Raw genomic sequence first — 18,443 nt, 5'->3', positions numbered from 1 at the left:
TAATGGGCTGTGAAAACGGAATGAGCTGTAAATCCTGCAGCAGCTTCTGCACGGACGAAGTGGCCTCAACGACGGGCAGCGAGAGGACTCATACCGCGCATTAAAAAAGAAAACCCCGGCGTGAAGTGGACCGTGTCACACACAGGAAAGCACTGGCCTGCAAGATAATGAGCCCTATGTTACATGACGCTTTCACTTTTACTACTTTTACTATGACGCTTTTTTTTTTACTGCGGCAACGTAGCTCCCACAGCTCAGCATCGCACAGACGCCGGTTGCCATGGTTGTACCGTAATTGCAAAGGCGTCAGAGGGGAATAAGTAGCCCTTTGCAGAGCGCGGTAAAAGCCACCAGTTTGCTTCAAATGTGCTGTTTTGAGTTGAGGCGATGGGACACAGTGTGTGGCTGATTAGTTTTGAATGAGTTTGGATTCAGAGTTAAATACAGGCTACATGTGTGACCGTACCAGCCTGGTTGGTATGGAAACAGCTGCACTGCAGAAAGAACGTAGTGACATTTTGATACAAAGTCTCAGCATCTTGTGGTAACACTGACAGCTGTCAGACTTGGATGGAAACAGATTTGATGTGTGTTCAGCAGCTCATTTCCCTCATGAGCACACCCTCAAGCTGCCAATGAGCAGGACATTCGATGAGTTGGGGACACAAGGAAACCATTTGGCCCTGGATTTGGTCTTTCAAGGGATCTTCTGTTGCATACAGGTCTACATCCAGCGCTTGGGATTGGAAGACCTGGTCCTGAAAGTAAAAACAAAAGGGCAAAAAGGTATTTGTCTGGAACGGAGGCCACAGCGACAGGAAGGAGAGCAGCTTTAGCTCTTGTGTGTTTGTTTGTGAGTCACAACTTGTCAAAGGAGGCGATAACAGGACTAAAGGGTTGAAGAACACACCCTCATAGACCGTCTGTGTGAATGAGACATTGATAATTATTTGATTCTGCAGCTCATGCAAATCCTTTCATTGGGAAAAATACATCTCATGCAAAATATATATTGCTGTAAATAATATGTTTAGATAGCAACTATGTAATTGTAAAAACACATCTTTTCATATATGCCTTTCAAAAGTATGCTGGGAGACATGCCGGGAATGTTGTTTCGTTTCGTCTGGTCTGTACTTTGCTGACATCTAGTGGTGTTTGCATGTGAATAACCTGCTGAAATCCAAAAGAGGGTAAGTTTAAAAAAACCTCATAATATCTTATTTTATATAATATGTGTCTATAATCAGACAATAAAGCTTTAACCCTGGACCCCTGGGTGCTCTCACCGTGTCCCTTACTGTCGTGACTAGCTCCTGCATTGATGGTGGCTCAACAGCAGAGGGCGCCAGTGCAGTTTCATATGCATTGTTTCCTCCTGGAACTGCATCATCACTGAAGTGTCATGGGACATACTGTTTTCTGAGCAGCTAATAAGATGCGGTACTTGTATGAGGACCATACCAATGAAAGCTAGTCCATAAGTCCTTGATCCTATCTGGATTTTAGAGGGATCTCTTCACTAGAACAACTGTGGTGGAGGCACACAGCAGTCAAAAGTTCCTGAACACTTTATATTCTCAGATTGTTGATGCAAGCAGGCAACACACTTGTTGTTAAAAAGGAACTTCCAGTTTATTCACAGAGCGCCGCTCTGATGCAGTCCTCTTAAAGTGCTTTACAAACAAAGAAAATGACAAACTTCACAAACTTAAGACAGCTAAACAACGTAAAAGTCAGTCACACCTAAAATCTAGAGGAATGTTTGAGCGAGGGGTCAAGTCGTGGTCAGGTGACGTGACATGTGTCCAAACTGTATAATATGGTCTCAAACATTAATGCACAGATCTTTTAGCCTTTGGACTGCTGTTCTGAGAGAAGGACAGATCAACATACAATAGATCACATGACCAGTGGTCCAGTCAGGAATGAAACAGCAGTCCAGAACCCTGTCTGTACTCTTTCTTGAAATAAATACATGGTAGTGTTATAAGAGGCTCTATACAGCAGGTTCTCCCATAGTGACTCCTTTTTCTCTGCAAACATGTAGAGAGGGAACTCATATTTGTTATGATTATATTCCATATAGCTGGATATGTAATCTTACTGCACAATGTGCTGAATAAACACTCACTCTCTTCTAAATAAAGCTGTCACAATATTAGATTTTTAGTTCATTATTATCATGGTCAATAGAATTCACAATATTGTTATAATTGCAATATATCTAGTGACATTTGAAAAAAATAATTACACAATTTAATTAGACTGCAGAGTGTAGGGAGACACTGTAACTGTAAAAAAAAAAGTGTTACATAAGAGGTGGTGCATTACTGGGACCAATATTACCACATGTGCATAGTAAAAATGGCATCATATTATATTGTTTTTACATCACAGTCAATGTTAGTGCTGTCTATCACCACACTAAACCTTCCAAGGCGTAGTTTAGACCTCAAGGTAGAGGGAGCTGCTCAATATTTATATTTGAATCAAAAACATTTTCTCCAACATGATTACGTATAGACTGACTTTCTGATTGCCCAATACGCATTTACATTGTGGAAGCTATTTTCCAAAGGTCATGATGCTCATAACGTCAGGTGATATGGTCATGAGTGTCTTCTTATTTCAAACGACGTAAAAGATGTTGGGTGGCATATGAAATATTCCCGTACATGAAGGCTATTATCTTCTCACAGGGTTATCGATCCTGAAGCCTCCTCCAGTGAAGTGAGGTTTGCTGCTCAACTGGGGCAGCAAGTCCAGCTGCTCCACCGTGGTCCTGGTCCTCTGCTCGCTGTGGAGACACACACAGATGCAGGGCATCAGAGACAACACCATCACTGATGGTTCATGTTGTTCCGTGCATCAAATGAACACATCAATCCCACTTCATTAAAAAGACAAAGATCCGCCCCACCTCTGAAGCTTTTTCTGGCTGAGGTACTTCTTCTTTGTGTTTGCTAGCTCATTGGCTAATCTTTGGTTCTCACTTTGGTACTCGTTCATCTTTGAGTCGAGCATTCTCAGCTCTGCTATCAACGCCTGTGGAGTCAGAAAAAAGTGATGTCATTCTGTGTAGAAAAGAAAACAGGTACCGGGTTCTGATTGTGTCAAAAATTAAAAATAATTAAACGTGAAGGCGTGGACAAAAAGCACAACGTGAAACCATCTGTACAAAAGGGACACGTGTGGGAAAATGGGACTCTACTGATAGAAATGCTAGAGCCGAGAGATTGTAAAATACAAAGGGACTGCATCTCAGGAGACATCCTGTCAAACTACTACAGCTTGTCAGGGATGGTGATGATGAGCCTCCGTACAGACGGGAGGTTGAATAGCTCAGAAGAAGCTGGAGCTGAACCAGCTGCAAACTGTGGAGACGGAAGTGGACTTTAGGAGGATCCTCGGAGGATTTAGGCTGATCCTGTTCTACTCCGCGGCGGTCCTCAAACATACATATATTTGTTTTGAGTTCCGTAATGTTAGAAGTGCCATGTTTTGATAGTTTTGCAAGTGTTTTTGTACTGAGACGGAAAGGCAGCTAACTGCGGCTAGCATAATTAGCAACGGATGCTACTCGCGCGCTGGCAGTTTCGCACCAGTGGAGTCAGTCTCGTGACAGCTATCAACACTACTGGGTTAGGCTATGTATATGTCCGGGTTGTGTGTTTCACAGCTAATGTTATATTTGTGTTTAAAACGGAGAAGTGTCAGCCAGAGAAAGACGTCGAGATGCATAATGGATATTTATTTGGTCTGTTCACCGTGTTTATGAGTGAGACAATAAGGAGAATAAATACATATGGAAAACACACTTAATCTCGGCAGTGTGTTTTTACATTTTAAAATGTGAATCAACGTAAATGTGCCAGGAAATGTGCCAGAAATTTTTAAATGTTCGTTTTTAAACGTAGGTGTTTTTTTTCCGTAGGTAAAAAAAAAGAGGCAATTTTTACGTGTGAGGAAAACGTGGTCAAAAATAACTCCAAGTGGTGGTAAATGCCATAAATACCATTTAAAGAAACCATAACATATGTCTAACTTCTTTTGATTTCATTTTTTTCAAAAATCTGACTCATGGATGGAAGCATTTAGGCACCCTCACTCTCAGAGCTGCCACTGCTATACTGAACAAAGCCTGGGTTTCAACCTGCTCCTACGACCATGCCGACTCGTATGAGCTCCAGAGATCCGCGCTTCACGCTAGCAGTGAAGCCCGGGTCCCTGGCGCGTGGCGGCTAATTAACCAGACAGTGTCGTTCACACTCAGTTGTCTAACCCAGGTTCGAGCCACATGCGAGACTCGAACCCGGAGCCCCTGTGTGCCGGGTGAACGCTTAATCGCATAACCACAATGTCAGACAAATATATTTATAGCGATGGATATATTTATCTTCGCTGTTTGGTCCCGTTAAGTATTAGTTGCTTGGGTAGGTCATAATATGATAGTGGTTCTCACGCGGTGGTACGTGAAGGCACTCCAGGGGGTACGTGAGATTAAAAACAAATCTATTTAAAATGAGCATCTAATTTTAAATCGATTTTTTTCACAAATCCTTTAAAATGGTTATTTAATGAATGTGCATTAAAACATACGTGTAGGTTCATAAACTGACTTTTATATTAAGCAGGTGATTTAATTGAACTATCCTAAAAACCCGGAGTCTCCCCCATATCAGGAGACGCAACCTGGCACACGCTACCTGTCATTAACTGTCTGTCTATCACTGCCGCCTTAAAACTCAAACAATAAAGCCGTGGTTGAAGTGGAGCAGCAATGCTGCTGAAAACAAAAGTGCCAAAGAAGGCCAAACCAAAGCCGGCAATATGCCGTCACTTTTCAGACGACTATGTTTTAATGGGCTGTGAAAACGGAATGAGCTGTTTTTCTGGCTGAGGTACTTCTTCTTTGTGTTTGCTAGCTCATTGGCTAATCTTTGGTTCTCACTTTGGTACTCGTTCATCTTTGAGTCGAGCATTCTCAGCTCTGCTATCAACGCCTGTGGAGTCAGAAAAAGTGATGTCATTCTGTGTAGAAAAGAAAACAGGTACCGGGTTCTGATTGTGTCAAAAATTAAAAATAATTAAACGTGAAGGCGTGGACAAAAAGCACAACGTGAAACCATCTGTACAAAAGGGACACGTGTGGGAAAATGGGACTCTACTGATAGAATTGCTAGAGCCGAGAGATTGTAAAATACAAAGGGACTGCATCTCAGGAGACATCCTGTCAAACTACTAAAGCTTGTCAGGGATGGTGATGATGAGCCTCCGTACAGACGGGAGGTTGAATAGCTCAGAAGAAGCTGGAGCTGAACCAGCTGCAAACTGTGGAGACGGAAGTGGACTTTAGGAGGATCCTAGGAGGATTTAGGCTGATCCTGTTCTACTCCGCGGCGGTCCTCAAACATACATATATTTGTTTTGAGTTCCGTAATGTTAGAAGTGCCATGTTTTGATAGTTTTGCAAGTGTTTTTGTACTGAGACGGAAAGGAAGCTAACTGCGGCTAGCATAATTAGCAACGGATGCTACTCGCGCGCTAGCAGTTTCGCACCAGTGGAGTCAGTCTCGTGACAGCTATCAACACTACTGGGTTAGGCTATGTATATGTCCGGGTTGTGTGTTTCACAGCTAATGTTATATTTGTGTTTAAAACGGAGAAGTGTCAGCCAGAGAAAGTCGTCGAGATGCATAATGGATATTTTTTTGGTCTGTTCACCGTGTTTATGAGTGAGACAATAAGGAGAATAAATAAATATGGAAAACACACTTAATCTCGGCGGTGTGTTTTTACATTTTAAAATGTGAATCAACGTAAATGTGCCAGGAAATGTGCCAGAAATTTTTAAATGTTCGTTTTTAAACGTAGGTGTTTTTTTTCCATAGGTAAAAAAAAAGAGGCAATTTTTACGTGTGAGGAAAACGTGGTCAAAAATAACTCCAAGTGGTGGTAAATGCCAGAAATACCATTTAAAGAAACCATAACATATGTCTAACTTCTTTTGATTTCATTTTTTTTCAAAAATCTGACTCATGGATGGAAGCATTTAGGCACCCTCACTCTCAGAGCTGCCACTGCTATACTGAACAAAGCCTGGGTTTCAACCTGCTCCTACGACCATGCCGACTCGTATGAGCTCCAGAGATCCGCGCTAGCAATGAAGCCCGGGTCCCTGGCGCGTGGCGGCTAATTAACCAGACAGTGTCGTTCACACTCAGTTGTCTAACCCAGGTTCGAGCCACATGCGAGACTCGAACCCGGAGCCCCTGTGTGCCGGGTGAACGCTTAATCGCATAACCACAATGTCAGACAAATATATTTATAGCGATGGATATATTTATCTTCGCTGTTTGGTCCCGTTAAGTATTAGTTGCTTGGGTAGGTCATAATATGATAGTGGTTCTCACGCGGTGGTACGTGAAGGCACTCCAGGGGGTACGTGAGATTAAAAAAAAATCTATTTAAAATGAGCATCTAATTTTAAATCGATTTTTTTCACAAATCCTTTAAAATGGTTATTTAATGAATGTGCATTAAAACATACGTGTAGGTTCATAAACTGACTTTTATATTAAGCAGGTGATTTAATTGAACTATCCTAAAAACCCGGAGTCTCCCCCATATCAGGAGACGCAACCTGGCACACGCTACCTGTCATTAACTGTCTGTCTATCACTGCCGCCTTAAAACTCAAACAATAAAGCCGTGGTTGAAGTGGAGCAGCAATGCTGCTGAAAACAAAAGTGCCAAAGAAGGCCAAACCAAAGCCGGCAATATGCCGTCAGTTTTCAGACGACTATGTTTTAATGGGCTGTGAAAACGGAATGAGCTGTTTTTCTGGCTGAGGTACTTCTTCTTTGTGTTTGCTAGCTCATTGGCTAATCTTTGGTTCTCACTTTGGTACTCGTTCATCTTTGAGTCGAGCATTCTCAGCTCTGCTATCAACGCCTGTGGAGTCAGAAAAAAGTGATGTCATTCTGTGTAGAAAAGAAAACAGGTACCGGGTTCTGATTGTGTCAAAAATTAAAAATAATTAAACGTGAAGGCGTGGACAAAAAGCACAACGTGAAACCATCTGTACAAAAGGGACACGTGTGGGAAAATGGGACTCTACTGATAGAATTGCTAGAGCCGAGAGATTGTAAAATACAAAGGGACTGCATCTCAGGAGACATCCTGTCAAACTACTAAAGCTTGTCAGGGATGGTGATGATGAGCCTCCGTACAGACGGGAGGTTGAATAGCTCAGAAGAAGCTGGAGCTGAACCAGCTGCAAACTGTGGAGACGGAAGTGGACTTTAGGAGGATCCTCGGAGGATTTAGGCTGATCCTGTTCTACTCCGCGGCGGTCCTCAAACATACATATATTTGTTTTGAGTTCCGTAATGTTAGCAGTGCCATGTTTTGATAGTTTAGCAAGTGTTTTTGTACTGAAACGGAAGGCAGCTAACTGCGGCTAGCATAATTAGCAACGGATGCTACTCGCGCGCTAGCAGTTTCGCACCAGTGGAGTCAGTCTCGTGACAGCTATCAACACTACTGGGTTAGGCTATGTATATGTCCGGGTTGTGTGTTTCACAGCTAATGTTATATTTGTGTTTAAAACGGAGAAGTGTCAGCCAGAGAAAGACGTCAAGATGCATAATGGATATTTATTTGGTCTGTTCATTGTGTTTATGAGTGAGACAATAAGGAGAATAAATAAATATGGAAAACACACTTAATCTCGGCAGTGTGTTTTTACATTTTAAAATGTGAATCAACGTAAATGTGCCAGGAAATGTGCCAGAAATTTTTAAATGTTCGTTTTTAAACGTAGGTGTTTTTTTTCCATAGGTAAAAAAAAAGAGGCAATTTTTACGTGTGAGGAAAACGTGGTCAAAAATAACTCCAAGTGGTGGTAAATGCCAGAAATACCATTTAAAGAAACCATAACATATGTCTAACTTCTTTTGATTTCATTTTTTTTCAAAAATCTGACTCATGGATGGAAGCATTTAGGCACCCTCACTCTCAGAGCTGCCACTGCTATACTGAACAAAGCCTGGGTTTCAACCTGCTCCTACGACCATGCCGACTCGTATGAGCTCCAGAGATCCGCGCTTCACGCTAGCAATGAAGCCCGGGTCCCTGGCGCGTGGCGGCTAATTAACCAGACAGTGTCGTTCACACTCAGTTGTCTAACCCAGGTTCGAGCCACATGCGAGACTCGAACCCGGAGCCCCTGTGTGCCGGGTGAACGCTTAATCGCATAACCACAATGTCAGACAAATATATTTATAGCGATGGATATATTTATCTTCGCTGTTTGGTCCCGTTAAGTATTAGTTGCTTGGGTAGGTCATAATATGATAGTGGTTCTCACGCGGTGGTACGTGAAGGCACTCCAGGGGGTACGTGAGATTAAAAAAAATCTATTTAAAATTAGCATCTAATTTTAAATCGATTTTTTTCACAAATCCTTTAAAATGGTTATTTAATGAATGTGCATTAAAACATACGTGTAGGTTCATAAACTGACTTTTATATTAAGCAGGTGATTTAATTGAACTATCCTAAAAACCCGGAGTCTCCCCCATATCAGGAGACGCAACCTGGCACACGCTACCTGTCATTAACTGTCTGTCTATCACTGCCGCCTTAAAACTCAAACAATAAAGCCGTGGTTGAAGTGGAGCAGCAATGCTGCTGAAAACAAAAGTGCCAAAGAAGGCCAAACCAAAGCCGGCAATATGCCGTCAGTTTTCAGACGACTATGTTTTAATGGGCTGTGAAAACGGAATGAGCTGTTTTTCTGGCTGAGGTACTTCTTCTTTGTGTTTGCTAGCTCATTGGCTAATCTTTGGTTCTCACTTTGGTACTCGTTCATCTTTGAGTCGAGCATTCTCAGCTCTGCTATCAACGCCTGTGGAGTCAGAAAAAAGTGATGTCATTCTGTGTAGAAAAGAAAACAGGTACCGGGTTCTGATTGTGTCAAAAATTAAAATAATTAAACGTGAAGGCGTGGACAAAAAGCACAACGTGAAACCATCTGTACAAAAGGGACACGTGTGTGATGACCTTGAGCTTTTTAGTTCTATCTCTGACGGTCCACTGGCACTGCTGGAGCTGCTCAGCTGCCTCTGGACCCGGCTGCCGGACCATTATGTGCTTCAGCTCCACATACAGCTTCTCCTTTTCCTTGATGGGGAAGAGAGGGAAGGGGGATTCAACAGATGATGGAGAGGCAGAATGAGTGAGTGAGTGAGCCTGCATGCTCTTCATAGTCTGTCGCCAGGTGGGACATGTGTGTTTGTGTATGTGTGTTTGTGTATGTGTGTTTGTGTATGTGTGTGGGGAGAGGGGGCGTGTCTTGCTTTACGTCACATCAATGTTCACGTTTGACTCAATCTCCCCAAATACTCAGTAGAACACCAGACGTAAATTAGTCCGCCAACAAATATAAAGGCCAACAAATGCACAATTTAGTTTTATTCTGGTTTGCTGACAACGACAGTGAGCAGCTGTTTTAGAATTAAATAACAAATTTGTGGCCTGTAATGTTTACAAACCAGCACCTATAATCAGTCACATTGCTCCCCAGCAGTGTGTAGTGTTAGTGTTTGTACTTGTGTACACCGTTAGAGAAGGAGCGTCTCAAGCGTTTACCTGTAACAGCAGCTTGTGCTCCTCCACCTCTTGGGTCTTGGCGATCAGTCGTTTTTGTAAGGACTGAATCTTCTGGATGAGCTCGTATTTGCCGGGATCACTGCCCTGCAGAGGGAGCCATTTAAATGTTAACGGCCTGATCTCCTCCTCTTGGAATGATGACATTTACTGAGCTCGAAGTGTGTGAATGGTGAATAGATCAAAACTGCTTTTGTCGCAAACAGAGCTAAGCTAATCCACACAGGCAATATTCACCTCCAGTCGCCTCCATCGGTGAATATTTATGGGCTTCAGCTGTTCCGCCAGGATGCTGTTCCTCGTCTTCTCTCTCTGCAGCTCCCTCTGCAGGTGGAACAGCTCTTGTCTGCGACACAACAACTCGTATTTCACACAGTTCTCACGTACAACATTATCTAAACATACTGAAGCTTAGTTTATAAGATAAGCCGGCTCAACATGCGCCTGCCAGTAAATGAGTGAGTTGAGATCTGCGGAGCGCCTCTGAACTTCTACAAGGAGGTGTGTGATGAGAGGGTTGCACAAATGTTCACTGATAAAAGCAATATTTTCCTGCCTGAGGATTTCACAAAGAAGGCCAATTAGAAACAGGAGGTCTCAAAAAAGTCTAGATTTGAGTAAATATTTAATATCCAACCTTTGTTTTGTTTTTTTTGTAACACTTGACTTCTTTCTTTCTATAAAAGGAAATAAAGTAGTCCATGAATATGAGATATGAGTTCTGCGCCATTTTGTTGGACACAGACATTGTTTGTTTGTTTGTATGTTTCTGTGTTTTATTCAGTTAATCATTATAATACAATATTATTCCATATAATATACAAAAAACAGAGACTGAAAAGGTATAGGTAGAAGCAAAAAATGATTATATATTCCTATCCTATGTCTTCTTCTTCACAGTTCTTTTTTTTGGTACGCTCTTTCTGAGAATAATCAGAGCAGCATGTTGAGCATGGATGTCTTATTATTAATAATACAAATACCATTATTGTGTTAACACAACAAATTTGCTCGTCATTAAAACAGCGTTTTATTCAGATTTATTTTTTGCCGACGTCACAGTGACCTTTGACCACCACATTCTCATCAGTTCATACTAAAAGTCCAGATGGATGTTTGCCAAATGTGAAGATAATCCCCTTAATCCTGAGATGCTGCCTGCACGAGAGCTGACTCCTCGGATGTATCCATCAATCAAAATCATAATGCATAAAAACAGAGGCATCAGAATATGTAAGCAATAACAACAGGCTTACGAAGGTTTTGGAAGCTAGAAGTTCAAAGGAAGTCTTTCCTACCTCTGACTCTGGATCTCTCTCCAAGCTTAATCTTTCTTTCAGTCGTTCGCCTCTGATCTCAACACTGCACTTTGTGGGTCACCTCATTCTGTCTCCATCCTGTCCTTCTCTCCTGCAAATTCTTCTCTGAGAGCACTTCACCGCTGACTGTCTCTGCTTAAACTCCTTCACTTCCTGTTGTCTTTCTCCTGCCCCGGCCCCCCTCTCTTTTACCTCAGGTCCTCTGTGTTGGGAATGGTCTTGTCCAGGATGCTCTTCTTGCGCCGGAGCCTCTTGATCTCCAGCTTGAGCAGGCGGATGTCATCCACCCGCTGGTTGTAGTGGAAGTCCCCCTTGCTGAGGATCGATTGCTGGATCCTGATCTTCTCGTAGAGCAGAGCTCGCTCATCGTTGCGGTGTAGCAGCTGTTTGCCCAGAATGTCCCGCTCCCTGATCACCTGGAGAGAGGTTTTGCCAACAAAAAGAAATCAGATGCAAGGATCTGCTCATCCTCCTCTGTCCATGCTTCTTCTTGTCCACCTCCTTCTTTTTCTTTACCTGGTCCAGTTGTTTCTTGTGTTGGACCAGCTCAGCTTCGCCGTCGGCTATAATCTTCTGCAGCTTTTGCTGTTCTGCTTTTTGACTGTCGACACGCTGCTTTGTTTCTTCAAGCTGGAGCTTCATCAGCTGCAGCTCCCCCTGTAGCCACACAGAGATGTTTACAACAGCAAAAGTCAGAATATAAAGTCATTAATACTTCACTGGAAACCAATCTACAATGTCAATAAAATAAATGAAATTTCTGCATTAAAAACACAGGCATTGGACAGTATCAGTCATTCCTCCTTTTGTTCCTGTCCTTTATCTTCCTGTCCTCTGTCCTCCAGTCCCTTGTCTTCTTATCCTCATGGCTGCTTTGTCTCAGCCAGCAGAGAAGTTTACAGCAGCAAACTAAGCTAAACAGTTAGACTACAACAAAAAGCTGTCCTTTTGCTTGTTGAACAGTATTGACTTTTTACTCGCCAATGTTTTATTGCACTAACACTAACAAGCGTAGCTTATCAACAAATAATCGTAATTTCACCTGGTTGAGTGTTTCCATGCTGACTAAGTTCTGTGTTTGTGTGTCTATGTGTTGCGGTATTTAGAGAAGCTCAACCCGACAGAGAGAGCAGAGGAGATGCATGCTGCAGCGTGATATTTAAAGAAAACCAAATCATTAAAAAGTACTATAATATACTATTTAAAGCACCCATTACGTTTGACTTATCAACACTCTTATCTTTCATAATTAAGTACTGATGCATGTACCAAGTATCGTAAGCATCCCTGCCTTTAGGTAGCGAAAAAATGCCAAAGGCTCTATATGAAAAGGTTTAAAGGATGATGAGGAACTCAAAACCACACCCCACTAAGAAAGAATGAGGCAGGCTGCAATACCTTGAGGGCCTCATTATCCTTCTCTAAGCGCCTGTGCTCCTGCTGGTCCTTGGAAAGAGCAAGCTCCTTCCCAGTGATCTCATCTCTCAGTCGGGTGACCTGGTTGTTCATGGTCTTCATCTTCCTTCTCATCTCGGCAATCTCTTCCTGAGCAGGAGAGACAGTTAGTGACAGAGGGGCGAGCAAGAAAGGAAAAAAAGACAGTTTTATGCTATTTGTTATTTATCCTAAACTGACATAACTCGCATATAAAAGGTAACAGTTCATCTTTGAGTGCAAGGAAATGTTTGTTATATAATACCTCTTGCCACAACCAGTGTTGGAGGCATATTAATATCTGTCATACATTTTCCATTTCCCGGTAACTATTTGTGTAATGCATACTTTTGACATGTGGACAGGAGGAGCCCGGGATGGAACTACTGACCCCATTAATGAATCTCTCTCCTTCCTGTGATCAGCTGCGTATTCGTACCTGAGCCTCGATGAGGTTTTTGCTGTAGAGGTTCCTTTCAGACACGACAGACTCCAGCAGGTTCTCTTGCTGTTTGAGCTTGCACTCCGCCTCCGTGACCTTCTTCCTCCAATCAAATATCTCTGTCTCTCTTACTTCAACGTCACTCATTTTTTGTTGCACCTGAGGAATGGAAGAGAGTTCCCAGACACACAAACGCTGATGGCAGGTTCTCCAACCGTGTGATGATAATAAGCTTAAAACCATTGTGTGACAATGACAATACATTTTGAAAAGCAATGAGTTAGTTCTCCTCTGCATAACTTGCCTTCTGCATGAGGTTGCTGGTCTCGTTGATGTAGCGGTCGCGCTCCTTCTCCAGCTGCTGGATTATCTTGCGCTGCTTCTGGGCCTCCTGGCGGTAACCACTAATCTCGTGCTCCAGGGTCTTCTTGTCCTGCTCCAGGAGCTTCACAAGGTTCTGCTGTTTCTCAGTCGACTGCGCAGCTTTGATCGTGTTCTATTGAATGGAATCAAACACACATGTATAGCAGCACGAGGAAAACAACGGTAGATAACAGGATGAATACCCTGTGGGTCACTGCTGTTCTCCATATATATATAGTACATCACACAAGTAGCTCTGTTTGCAAGAACCTACAGTACTCTGCAGCGCATACCTTATTCAAGATGTCTCTCTCTCGGATGAGCTCGTCTATGGCTTTCTTGTCTGTTTCAATTTGCTTTTGGGAAGATTCAAGATCTGTGGAGGGGGAAAGATGGGACCAGTTTGTTTAGATGGTCAAAGCCAACAGTATTGATTATTTTAATATGAACTAGTTGTGTTTCATTAGTGTACTGCTGATGAAAACACAGCAAACATTGCCTGATTTTGCTGCTTCAAAATACAAGCTTTGTTGTGAATAATTTATATCGGAAAATGTGTTTATCACCGAATTAGCAAAGCTTTGTTTGTGTTTTTTCTTTTAAAAAAAAGGCGAGAAAGCAGGCAAAATAACAGACATGGTGGGGGCATTAGGAACCTTTAGGTTTCATCAGATCATGTCAGACTTCAGAACTCCTTTGAGGCTGCTGAGCTCACTGAGGGAGAGAAAGACTGGGAGCATAGAGAGGATGATGGTCCAGAAGTGTGGTTGTGATTCGGCGTGGCCAGCTCCTGTACCTTTCTCCAGACCAGCGATCTGAGCTCTCAGTGTCTCCCTCTGCACGTCCACGTCAGCTTTCTGATCCTCCATCTGGTGGAGCTTCTTCTGGATGGCTTCCCTCATCTTTGCTTGTTTGGCAATTTCCTGACGCATCCGAGTCACCTCATCTTCTCTTATCTGTTGAATGAGGCATTACAAAGAAGTTGCAAGGAGAGCAAAGGGTTTGGAAAAAGGAGAGTGCAGAACAAGATGCTACTGTGAGTTGAAGGCTAGAAGTCAAAGGTGGTCTGTCCCTCTAACCACAGCCTCCTTCACTGTTCTATGCAGTTCAGATTGAATAAGTCATAACCCTCCTCTTTATTGGAGGATGCGGAGCAAACACAGTGGACCGCTTTCTGACTCAGTAATTTGTATGCTCAGAAGACTAGTGTCCTCTTGTGGTTTAATAGGACATAATCCTATCATCTAATACCACGTATCCCACACTACAATAGAACCGAGACCTGTACTGAGGATAGAAAAAAAAATAGTCCCAGGACTTCCATTTAGAGTTAACAAATAGAAAAAGGTAAGAACCTATACAGATTGATCTACTGTCTGATTCTGTCACTGTATGCTGCATGGCAAATAATATCTGGACTGGCAAACTATACCCTGTGTGTAGCTTAGAAAAGATGAATGAGGACTTAGTAAGTCTAGGTCTTTATTCAGCATGAAGGATGTGTGCCAAGCATGTATGGTTCCATAGTCAGAAAAGCTCACTGCACTCCTGCAGCAGGCACAACTTTGATGCACGGTTCAGGCTGGGTTTTGAAATAAGTTAAGGAGGGTTTTCAAAAGAAAGGTGTCATAAGGAAAATATCAAATATTGTGTATTATTACCTCCAAAAATAACAATAATTTTCCTATAGCCTTTTTTAAATTTTGAAGTGCTACTCTCTTAAGTAAGTGGCCTATACAAGCATGTGTGGACAAACAGCTCAACTGTTGGGAGGCGGAGGTTTGTGTGTGTTTAAGTGTGTGTGTGTGTGTGTGTGTGTGTGTGTGTGTGTGTGTGTGTGTGTGTGTGTGTGTGCGTGTGTGTGTGTGTGTGTGTGTGCGTGTGTGTCAGTGGAGCAACATGTACCTTGAGCTCATTTGCATTCTGCTGATTCTTCAGGGAGAGATGCTCTTTGACTGAAGAGAGCTGCTCACACTCCTGCAGCAGCTTGTTGTTCTTCACCTGCATCTGCTCCAGCTCCCTGGTGGACCGCTCATTCAAGATCTGTCACGGTCAGGGACGGGATTCAGGTGTGGGAAGAAAATACACTGGCAATAAATACTTTGATTCTGAAAATGATGCTTAATATCTATGCATGCAAGTATGCATGATGTAATGTTACTAACTGCGGAATTACATGTACATGGAATGTTATTTAAAACATATATTTTATATATTACAAATATGTAAATTCGCCGTGCATGTCCTTCCTAGACCTGCTCTCTGATATCGTATATATAAATACGCGCATGACCGGATGCTGTTCGGCGCATGTGCACCCCACCCACCCCCTTATAAAATAGCTATAACTTTGTGATTCTGTTTAGGCCAGCAGAGAAGGCTTAGCAGGCCCTGACGGCCCGACACCGATATATATATATATACATGTACACTTAACAAATTAAGATAAAAACTTCGGACCGGACACAAGAGGTTATTAAATGGTCATTTTATGCATTAAGCGTTTACCAGACCTTAGATTAAATATTAATATAATAGCAGTTGGTTCCCTAAACAACGCATTGTAATGCGTATGTGTCCCACTCCTTTACTCACCTTTAACTCTTTCAGCTGCTGCTCCAGTCGCTGCTGCTGCTCTTTGGCCCTTTGGCCCTGCAGACTCAGGGCCTTGATGTTCCCCATCTTGGCCTCCATGTCGACGTGCAGCTGCTTCACCTCCTTGTCCAGCTTTTCCTTCAACATCATCTCCCGTGAAATCTCATTCTGCTGCACCTGGAGCTCCTGCTGGAGCTGGATGTCAACGCTCAGAGGAGCAAACAAGTTGGCACCAGAGCCAGATTTAATTTCACTTTCAACAAAGCAATTTGTACTCATACTACAAACATTATGGTCATCTGCAGACTCAGTGATGTATGACAAATATTGCAAAACACTAGTAACATAAGTTGAAGTTATAAATCACATCATCATCTACTTCGCCACATGTTTGATGTGCTGTTGAAGAATCTGGTATAGTTAGGGCCATCTGTTAATGAATAAAAACCTCAGAAAACAATTTTCTTGCAGAGAATGTGACACTTATTCACCTGAGAGAGATTCTCCGAGGCATGATCTCGTTGGGCCTCTATCTCCTGCTGGGTTACGGTGGCCTTGTTTAGTTTTTCTCTCAGGCCCTCCACAGTTGACATCAGTTGGTCCCTCTCCTCAGACAACTCCTTGTTCATTTTTAGTAGTTTGCTGAAAAAACAGATTGCAGTTGGTTCCATCCACAGAATAAACAATTAAGAGAGTAGACAGGAACAAATGGCTCACTTCTGCTCTTGGTCCACAGAGGAGCCGGTTTGTTGTTCAGCCATTTTCATCAAGTGGGCAACTTCTTCTTTCAAATCCCTGATGTTCTCTTTGTCCCTCTTTTCTTTATCATGAGCGGCGTCGACCATTTTCCAGCCTTTATCCAGCTCCTACGGTGTAAACAAGGGACCATTTTAGCACAACAATGCTGAGTTAAAGGAAGTTAAAGGAGTCCAGAAGAGGAACAATGATAAGCCTTTACGATTCAAATTAAATATAACTTTCTATACAACACAAACTCCATCAATTTGCATTCCTGGTCCTTAAGACATAACAACCTCCATTGTTGAAATTACATCAAATCAGGGACAGAAAGAAACAAATAATGAACACAGCCTCCTGCTCCAATGTACCCTCTTTAGAGAAGCAATCGTTGTCTCGTCTTCCTGGGACAGTTTCAGGGCCGCTGCTACTTTAGTGGAGGTGGACACAACTTCTGCGTTCAGCTCCCTGCATTTGGACATCAGCCTCTTCTCATTCTCTCTGGACGTCTTCAGTGCATGGATGAGCTTCTCGTACTCCACCCGGACCTTGTCCATGCTCTTGTCCTCCACCAGCTCATTGAGGATCATGTGAAACTCCTCCATGGACTCAAACATGTCCTCTTCTGCTGGTCTGGTCTCCTGGAAAACACAGCGGGGCCACAGACCGCAGGTTAAAATGAAAATGGCTGGGAGAAAAGTCAGCTTATGATATGTTAAAGTTATTACACCTTGGAGTACTTTACTTAACGTTACTGGAATCTATACCCGTTTTTTTATGTTCAGGCATTGTATTTGACCCTTAATTTAAAGTAGTAACAGCTAGCAAGCAGAACGACACTGAGGACACTGAGGCTGGAGTTTCATGGGAGACCGGGACTTCATCCTCCAGCGTTCAGGCTAACGACAGGTGTTATGTAGAAGTCTGCTCCTGCGGCGAATAGTGTCTCTCACTGTTCAGTGGCTGAGGGTCAGGGGCGGGGTCAGTTTAACGTAGGAGGAGACATGTATCGACGACGGGGACAGTATTTGACACAACACCGGGTTAGAAGAACTAACGTTAGCTAGATAATTAATGCTAGTTGCCGAAAACAAGTGTCTCTCTTCTTATAACCCCCCCCCCCACACACACACACACACACACACACACACACACGCACGCACACACACACACACACACACACACACACACACACACACACACACACACACACACAACTCTCTCTCTCTCTCTCTCTCTCTCTCTCTCTCTCTCTCTCTCTCTCTCTCTCACACACACACACACACACACACACACACACCACACACATATTAAATGTATAACTATGTAACGTCAAGTAACCTTGTAAAAAAGTTTGATACAAAGGCCTCGGAATAGCGCTTACCTCCATTATAAGAATTGAAAATCCAATATATGGCGTTATATACGTTAACTAGTTAGTTAATTGGTGAATATTCCTTACAACCAGCGTTGCAATGGCGTTAGTGTTATCAATGGAGTTGTCTTCGGTCGCTGAGCAACGCAACTCTCGCGTGAAGAGGAGCCTCAGGTCAGCTGGGATTCAAACCAACGTGAAAAAGCAATAATGTAAGTTATGTTAACCAGAGAATGATCATTGCATTCATTCCTTGGGAACCATTGATTCATTCAAGGGTAAAGTTAGCTTTTATTGGGGCCCATTTGCAGGTACTAATTGCTACAAGACTATTTAAGGCCGACTAAAATAATAAATACATTTCACACATACATTTTTTAACCCAATACCATTAACAAAGAGAAAAAACATCATAGTAAATACAAATATATTAAAAGAGTTATCTGGGTCAGTTTAGATTGACAGTGGGTCATTATACCAATATGATATAACGACGACTATC

At 42.6% G+C, this 18,443-nt stretch overlaps 1 protein-coding gene across 1 annotated transcript; it reads right to left on the bottom strand.

Moving 5' to 3' along the window:
• Positions 1–1,636: 1,636 nt before the first annotated feature.
• cfap58 (cilia and flagella associated protein 58) lies at positions 1,637–18,081 on the bottom strand. Its single transcript, XM_068601301.1, has 18 exons — positions 17,951–18,081; positions 16,938–17,207; positions 16,546–16,694; positions 16,320–16,470; positions 15,829–16,023; positions 15,139–15,276; positions 14,030–14,189; positions 13,527–13,609; positions 13,175–13,366; positions 12,868–13,029; positions 12,393–12,539; positions 11,511–11,651; positions 11,187–11,410; positions 9,913–10,021; positions 9,658–9,762; positions 9,070–9,189; positions 2,924–3,048; positions 1,637–2,800 (listed from the first exon to the last, which is right to left on the bottom strand). The coding sequence occupies exons 1-18, from the start codon at positions 17,954–17,956 to the stop codon at positions 2,689–2,691; spliced, it is 2,589 nt and encodes an 862-aa protein (XP_068457402.1). The 5' UTR covers positions 17,957–18,081; the 3' UTR covers positions 1,637–2,688.
• Positions 18,082–18,443: the final 362 nt, after the last annotated feature.

The sequence above is a fragment of the Clinocottus analis genome, unplaced genomic scaffold (assembly GCF_023055335.1).
Source record: "Clinocottus analis isolate CAN_PGR_092001 unplaced genomic scaffold, fCliAna1.0.p SCAF_5, whole genome shotgun sequence".
Taxonomy (NCBI): Eukaryota; Metazoa; Chordata; class Actinopteri; order Perciformes; family Cottidae; genus Clinocottus; species Clinocottus analis.
Note: the sequence above shows the minus strand (reverse complement) of the source record. Positions and strands in the feature narration are given on the sequence as shown.